The sequence below is a fragment of the Trypanosoma rangeli genome, assembly GCF_003719475.1.
Source record: "Trypanosoma rangeli strain AM80 chromosome Unknown Tra_15.4_contig_00215, whole genome shotgun sequence".
Lineage (NCBI taxonomy): Eukaryota > Euglenozoa > Kinetoplastea > Trypanosomatida > Trypanosomatidae > Trypanosoma > Trypanosoma rangeli.
This window is the reverse complement of record NW_021705961.1, coordinates 26,073-33,962: the sequence shown is the minus strand read 5'-3', so window position 1 is coordinate 33,962 and position 7,890 is coordinate 26,073. Positions and strand designations below refer to the sequence as shown.

At 57.4% G+C, this 7,890-nt stretch overlaps 2 protein-coding genes across 2 annotated transcripts, besides 2 other annotated features; both read left to right on the top strand.

Moving 5' to 3' along the window:
* Positions 1-439, top strand: TraAM80_06129 (large subunit ribosomal protein L18Ae; the record flags this gene model as incomplete). Its single annotated transcript, XM_029382984.1, has 1 exon — positions 1-439. A coding segment is annotated over one exon (439 nt), but the record flags the coding sequence as incomplete, so codon positions are not given.
* Positions 440-1,143: 704 nt separating this feature from the next.
* Positions 1,144-1,162: a microsatellite.
* Positions 1,163-1,182: 20 nt separating this feature from the next.
* TraAM80_06128 (uncharacterized protein) lies at positions 1,183-7,638 on the top strand (the record flags this gene model as incomplete). Its single annotated transcript, XM_029382983.1, has 1 exon — positions 1,183-7,638. The coding sequence occupies one exon, from the start codon at positions 1,183-1,185 to the stop codon at positions 7,636-7,638; it is 6,456 nt and encodes a 2,151-aa protein (XP_029237152.1).
* Positions 7,639-7,801: 163 nt separating this feature from the next.
* Positions 7,802-7,848: a microsatellite.
* Positions 7,849-7,890: the final 42 nt, after the last annotated feature.

Here is a 7,890-nt window from a genome sequence, read left to right as displayed (position 1 = left end):
GAACTTCGTCGTCGCCAAGAGCCGCTTCTGGCGCATGATGCGGGATAAGAACAAGGTGAAGTCGACCCACGGTGACGTGCTCTCCTGCAAGGTCGTGAAGGACCGTAAGCTGGCGGCACGCAACTACAGCGTCGACATTGCGTACTACAGCCAGCGCTGCGGATACACGCACATGGTGAAGGAGTTCCGTGACGTTTGCAAGGCGGGGGCGGTGAGCCAGGCGTATCACGATCTCGCCTCCCGCCACCGTGCGCGGTACTGCAACGTTGAGGTGCTGGGCGTGAAAAGCATCCCGAACCACCAGGTGAAGCGCCTTAGCATTGCGGAGTACCACGCCAGCAACCTGTCCTTCCCGCTCCTGCACCGCCGCGTCAAGGCTCCGCGCAAGGACCGCGTCATCTTCGTCAAGAAGAACACGAAGCGCGCCGTCGTCGCATAGTCATTCTGTCGGAAGAGGGAAGAACAAAAATGGGGGTGCGGGCGAGGAGAGAAGAGGGAGCGGGAAGGTTAGTGGGATGTGCCTCTGTGTACTCTCACTCTCACGTTTGCTCCCTCGCACGTTGCCTCTTCTCTCATCTCTGCTCCTCCACTTTGCATGCATGCATTTCCAGTGGGTTTGCGCTTGAGGGGTCTGTTTGTATTCTTCGTTTCATTTTTTTTTGGCTCTCTTTTTTGTGATTTTGCGTCTTGTTTGAGTCATTTCGCAGCTACTCCCCTGGCGCAGTGGCATCTCTGCATGCCGGCGTCGACGTGCGTACGTGTGTGTGTGTGTATTACTCCTTGCGATTCATGCTGGGATTTTGCCTTAATTTCTTTGTCTTCGTCTTCTTTATTTGGTTTCCTTGTTGCTGCAGCCACGCACTGCGAGCGGTGGTAGTAGGAGTAGTCGTCGTGGGTGGTTTCTCCTTTGCGCAGGAGTCGTTCTGCTGGCAAAGCAGACGAGGCAGAGGTGTTGTGTGTGGGGAAGGTGCGATAAAGTGTCCAGCCAAAAGGAAGCGAGGGCTGAAAGGGGGTGGGGGAAAACGACAGCCACAAGAGGAAGAAACAAAGGCAGCGGAGACTGGCTGGCTCATCGGCGGTAAGGATTACTTGCAGCACGTATATAACTCGCATCGTCTTCTTATTTCCGGCAGCGCTAGGGAGATATATATATATATATATACCTGTGCACGTTACGTGGCCATGTCAACTGAGGAGGCGGGGAGTGGGAAGATAAATTGTCATCTCATCCTTCTTTGCAGCGACAGTCCTCTCTTTGATTTTAACGTGCTGACTGCCATTCTTGCCCATGGAGTGGCACTGGCACCGACGCCGTCAGAGGCGGCATCCGCGACACCGCCATCAGCAGATGCAACGGGGGACAATGATGCGGAGGGGAGTCTCATCAACGCCATCTTGGCGGCACTGCAGGCGGCTTCCAGAGGACCTTCCGAGGTGGGCACGAACGCCTTCAGTGCCACCGCGCTGAGCACCGCCACTAGCGGAAAAGTCAGTAAGGCATTGAAGGGCGCCAAGAAATCCGCAGCCATGTCAGTCACGGCCACGTCGGCACCTATTCGGAATGGCTCTTTAGTTGAAGGGTTAAAGACCTTGGGGGGCGACGGCACGCAGCGGTCGCGTGCGGAGTGGTACAGTGTGGTGAAGGGTCCACAATGGCGTGTCCCGGTTGTGTTTATACACCAGTTGCCAGAACTTGAGCGATGTGAGGGGGCAGAGGGCACGGGCTCGATGCATACGGGCACGCGCGAGGCACCTGCAGACTTTAGCGCGATGGTGCAAAACGCATTTCGAATGATCGCCGAAGACATGGATGGCTTCGCCAACACTAATAACGACACATGTATCAGGACGTTGCTCTCTGATGGCAGCGTCCTTGGCGAACAAACGCAGCTTGTGCCACAACCAGGCGGAAAACCGCGGGTGTTCACGGGAGAAATAGCCGTGGTGTTGGCGCTGCAGGATCCCCGGGACCTACCCGCACTGCTAAATAGGAGAGCATCCCCAACCAATGCTATTGACACACGTCTTGTCGTGCAGTTTGTAGATGGACGACCGGCTGGCGTAGCAAGGGCGACGGGTTCAGTTAACACAAGTGGACGCTCGCGTGCCGCCGCGTCTGGCAAGCGCACAGCCCCGCGTGAGAGCGCTATGCCTGGTTTGTCAACTGGTGCCAAAGACGCTGATGGAAGCAATGCCTCCGGTGACGCCGTCAACACACTCAACGCGTGGATTGAGAGGCGGCAGAGGGAGGGAGGGATCAAGGTGGTAACATCTGCAGGGGAAGCCTCTGGACCCGGTGTAGTTTGCCTGCGTGAGGTATTTGAGAGCGGCGGGGACGACAAGGGCGTGTGGGTGCAGCGTTGCGTGCGAAATGTGCTGCCAATGATACAGCACGTTTCGCACGACATCGCACGTTACGTGGAGCTGATTGGCTCGAAAACGGTGTATCGTCTTCCCGCCACTTTGGCAATGCCACAGCCGCAAGCACAGGCCCCGACACAGCAGGAGGAACCCTTCGTCGGGACTGAAACTACCGTTGAGTCATCGATGTTGTTTCGAACAAGAGACCAAGCCCCAACGATGTTTACCCCTCTGGCATCCGGTATGACAATGACTGCGACGTCGGCGAGAACGATGGGCTTCGACGAGACCGTTTTGCAATACCCGCCCACAAGTGACTTGACACTCCTGCCCGGGAACACAGCCCGCTTTTTGCATGGGGAGAGGGAGAAATGGCCGTACTATGTTCGGGAAGTGAAAGTGCGAGGGCAGTGGACGTGTGCCTCCGCCGCATGCGCCCTCGCCGCACAGGTAACCGTCTCATTGGCGAGGCAGCAGGAACTGAGAGTGGTGTGCCCTGCAGACGAGGGGGACACCAACACCTCTCTGGCAGTGATGAATGAACAGGATGCGGCGTTGCCGGTAGTCAACATAAGAGATAGAACCGGAGCCTCGCTACTGTTACAGCTTCGTCAGTACGCTTCCAAGCGTACGGTATTGGGAGCATTGGATATGAATGGTGGCGCGGACATTGCTGCTGCTGCTGCTGGGGTGGTGGCAGCGGCAGCGGCAGCGGCAGCGGCGGCGGGGAGGAGAGATGGGAAGTCGAGCATCCCCGTAGAAACTCCAGGCAGTACACCACCACGTTGCTCCCCCATACCCGTGGACGAGGACCAAAGTTTGTTGGTCAACACGACGGCAACACTGCCGATGGATCACACATTGGACCGCCCAGCAAACCCGCCAAGCCCGGAGGAGATTCGGTGGATGACGCAGCAGTTCATTAAACGGGGGATTGGCTCCCTTGCCTCCCTGCCCGCAGAGGTTCTGAGGGGCGAGGGACCCCTCATGTTTTCTCCGGATGAACTAAGAGCAGCGATTAAAGTGCAGGAGCTTCTGGAGGAGACGTTAAATGGGCACACCTTGAACGATGCGGAGGACGCGATGGACGAGCGTTTGTTACATCTTGTTGAGGAAGACTTTAAGCGCGCCAGTGAGACACTTGCCTACGGGTGGAACCAGGTGTGGGATGACCTTACCGTCGCAGTGGGTCTCACCACTGTGAATGAAAAGTTGCGGTCTTCGGTTGAGCGTAAATTGACAGCACTTGAGCGGACACACATCCTGCAGCAGATTTATCTTATGCAGCTCGCTCGGAAGTCACGCATGACAGGCATGGTGGTCGCCACCAGCACAGCCCTAGCATCCACTCGCAATGGGTGGGCTGCGTTGACGCATTCAAATGCGCGGAGAGACGTGGTTGGCCCCACCCTGCGGTCTGTGGAGGAGTGTATGACGATGCCCGTGGCAATCCGCCGTTTGTATGAGTTTCAGTCTCGCTTTGGTTCGCATATTTGCCGCGTGATGCGTTGTCCTATTTCCGATCCGTTAGAGACGCTGGATGGAAACCTCACCACACTGTACTCTACACATGCTGAGAATGTGTACTCACGGAAGCGGGTTCAAGCGGTGATGTTGGGTGGCGTACCCGTTCCGCATGAACGGCAGACGCGGTGGGTGTGGTGCCATTACGTTGCCGGTGTTCCCACCATCGACCAAATGAACGAGCTCAGTGCCTCGCGGGGCCCAGCGACGTCTCATGCGGTTCCTCCGTCCGCCGCTTCCGTTGGAGAGCCCGCAGTGAACGCAACTTCTACTGTTTTTGGGGCTTCTATTGGGGAGCTGCTTCGTCAGCAGCTTCTGCAGCGACTACAGGCGTCACCGCAGCTCTTGCTCGCACCGGTGGAAGATAAAGGGCGAACGAACGGTGTGTGCCGCTCTGAAGGGAAGCTGCAAACGGTGCTGGAGGGTCGTCACGTCTTGTACCCCTTTGAAAATAGCGTGGTTGAGGTGGTCACGACCGACCGAGGTCGCATGTGCCGCTACGTGAAACCCAGCGAGTTAACCTGTACGCTGCACTATGGCATTGCACCACCGCCACCACCGTCACCGTCACTCAGTGCGGCTGCCGGGAGTGTTGCCGGCGGGAACGTGAACGCGTTGGTGCCGCCACATGTTCCACACAAACTGCCGCGTGATGAGGCTATCTACTTCACAGCCACCTTTGATGACGGGGTGGTTTTCACCTGTACCCCGCACTGGGCTACACCCGTGAATCCCAGCACCGTCGTAGAAAAGGAACCCGACGTCAGCCCCAGCACGGTCTCTGTAAAGAGTCCAAGCTTACGCCGTGGGAAGGCAGCAAACAGGTCCAGTAGACGAGGCACGAACACCTCTACGGTATTGACAGACGATAACCACCCGAGTGCGCGACGGGGGGTGGGGGCGGCGAAGCAAAAACGACGTGGTGGCGAGGACGTCGACCCGTTGACAGCGGTGTCCGAAAGGTCGATTCGCGTGGAGGAGCATCCCCGCGTTTTTCCTGTCGCGCTGGAAGGATCTGTCTTATTGTGGACTGCAGCCCCAGAGGTAGTGCCTGGCGAGGACACGAATGCAAATACCTCGTTGCCGGTAGCTGTCGGCGCGGAAGTTCCCCGCAAGATTCCCAGTTTAGCAGCGACTGTGGCCGCCAACGGTGTCACGGTACACTGTGAGGAGGAGGATGGAATTTTGTGGATCATGCGGCACGAGTCTAGCGAGCGTCTGGCGACGGAACTGCTGCGCTGCGTGCATGTGTATGACGCGCATGCAAGGTGGGAGGAGACGGTAGAGATGGAGGTGCATCGCGCAGTGCTAGAGGAGGTGGGGGCAGTTTGCCGCTACTTTCACTCCGGTGCCACACGGATGATGTACCCCAATGGGACGGTCGTCACGCGATACCCGGTGCCGGTGGCCACTTTGGGTGGCACACCAGTCATTTGCGAGACAGTTCTTATGGCAACAGGCCTCTGCTACGTGCGTCAGCTATGCGAGGGGAGCGCAAGTCCCTTTGTACACGTCGTGGCTAACACCCTTGAGACCCGGGTTGCGTATGATCGTAGCAATCGCTGCCGCATTGTCTCACGGGCAGACGGCGTCATGATAGTCTACTATTACTTGAACCGCGACTCTCAAGAGCCAAACAAGCAACAACAAGGGGAAGGAGGGGAGGGGAGACACCTGAGCGGTGATAGCGTCACAAATCAACAGTATCGTAAGGAGGATGAGGAGTGGGAAGAAAGGCCTGCGTGGAGTGACGACAACTCCGCTCTGTGTGATACAGATGTCATTGCCCGTGTCACATTACATGCAGATGGCACCTGCATCACGACCTTCTCAAGTTGCCTGATACATGAGGCCTGCACCGACCCCCCAGCGCCGTTGAAGACGTTGTTAGAGCAGGTGGGTGTTGTTGGCGCGGCATGTGGGGCCACAGTACACTATTGTGTGGAAGCGCCATCACTGCCCCGCGTATTTGTGTGTGCCTCGTTACACGATGGTGCTTGGGCCACCGCTGAAGGCGCGCGCTGCGTAACGCTACAAGACACAGAAGCTCAAAGGGCACTTACTGCGGCATTGCAGAATATACCCTCTCCTAAATGCAACAGCACGCCTGAATTTGCTGCCTCACCCTTGTCTTTGACGGGTTGCCCCTTTCCTGCACTTAACGCTGGCACTAGCGACAACCTTGTCGGCACCTTCATACGATGCAAGTCGTATAACTGGTTCTACATCGTATTTGGTGACGGCTCCGTGCTGCGGCGACGTGTGATGTATCGTGGCATGCGTGGAAACGGTTTTCCCTTTTTAGAAACACTCTTTACGCGCTCCACGGCAACCTCCATTCGTGTGATTCATGAGTCTGGGCTGGCCATCGTGGAGCCGTCCGAGGCTGTGCGCCGCAACGCGGAGGCGATCACATCCCTTGCGATTGGTGAGGGCTTCGCCATGTTTGACATGGCGCTGGGTGGGATGCGGCTGGTGGACCATCAACACCACGTGACGGAGGTGCATAATTTGTATTCTTCGGGCCCAGTCAGGGCGGGCCTGACGTCCGCCACGCTTGAGGGCCTTCTTCGCAAGCTTGTGCTGCCGACGTACACCCCGCATACTGTCACCAAAGCCCGCCAGGTGGCGATGCGGCAAGAAGAACTGAGGGCAGACGCACGGACCCGGTGGAACCGTGCCACAGGGACCTGTGCGGCGCTGACAACGCGTCTGCGGGAGCTTGCCGAAGGCTTCGTCATCGCCCACAATCTACTTCGCATTGACATTCTCAACATGTCCAAGCGTCAGTGGGAAGCTGGAAGCTTGGGAAATGTTGAAAAAAAGTCTGCACGCGAATTCGCGCCAGAGGCGTCGTGGGGCAACACCACCTCTTCCATGGCAACAGAAGGCTCCACTGTGCTGGAAACCCTCGTGCCCGCGACTGTGGCCATACCATTGGGCGTGTTGCCCATTTTATTTTCCGAATTGGAGAATGGTGTTGTGGTGCAGCACATTCACCATCACGAGGTGGAGGAGTACGTGCACGCCAGAGGTGCTGAGCTGTTCCCCGTATTTTTGACGCGAAGCACCGCTGCTGGTGAGCCCGGTGTGCAGCAGCTGACGTTTTTTCGCGCCGAGGCGAATGTACGGGCTGCCGATGTGTCAGCGCCAGTTGGGCCCACGTCGACTGTTTTTGCCTCGGGGCGCTGCTCATCATGCTTGTGGCACACCACCGGCGATCTGAAGTTTGGGCAGAGCAACACGGTGGTGACGGGTTCCCTCCTGAGTGGGGCGGTGCAGCGGCAGAAGAGGCTGGCCCTCTTTTCAGGGAGGCGGCTGGCGTTTCCAACGACGCAGTGGCTTCCACCGGCGGTGCAGCCCCCTCGCCACTTTCTGAATTCGCGCCTCAACACCCAGGGCAGTGGCGCGCGGGCGGGGGGCGTGGTACTGATGGACGACGTCATTGGCAAGAGTGGCGGTGCCACAGACTCGCTCTCCTCCTACGAGCGATTGCGTATCTTTTTCAAGTTCAATGAGTTTACGCCAACAGCTCAGCAGGCCGTGTTGGCGAGTGAGGTGCGGCGGCATGAGCAGCTTGCGTCCATGCTAACGTACCACAAGGCCATGAATGCGTTGACGCCGGAAATGTCTTACAATGCCAGCGATGAGCAGCGGCGCCTCCGTGAGAAGTACCTCATCACATCCACGTCCTGTGGGAACCCCACGCAGGCAGGAAGTGCAGAAACACAAAGAGTGACAGGAAGCGAATGAAGAGTGAGTAAATGGTGGTATCCGTCAATGCGGCGTGTATCGACCGCAGTGATGCGAAGAACGAAGGAATACGACGCCGACGGATAAAGGCTGGCTATCCTGCGTGCTTCTACAAGCCAGTACCGCAGCGATGTATAAAATGTCTCCTCATTTTGTGGACTGCGTGTGTTTGTTTGTTCGTTTGCCCGTGTGTTTTTATCTGTGTGTTGTGGTTCGTGGTTGTGCAGCGTCACTCCGGTGCGGCGCAGAACA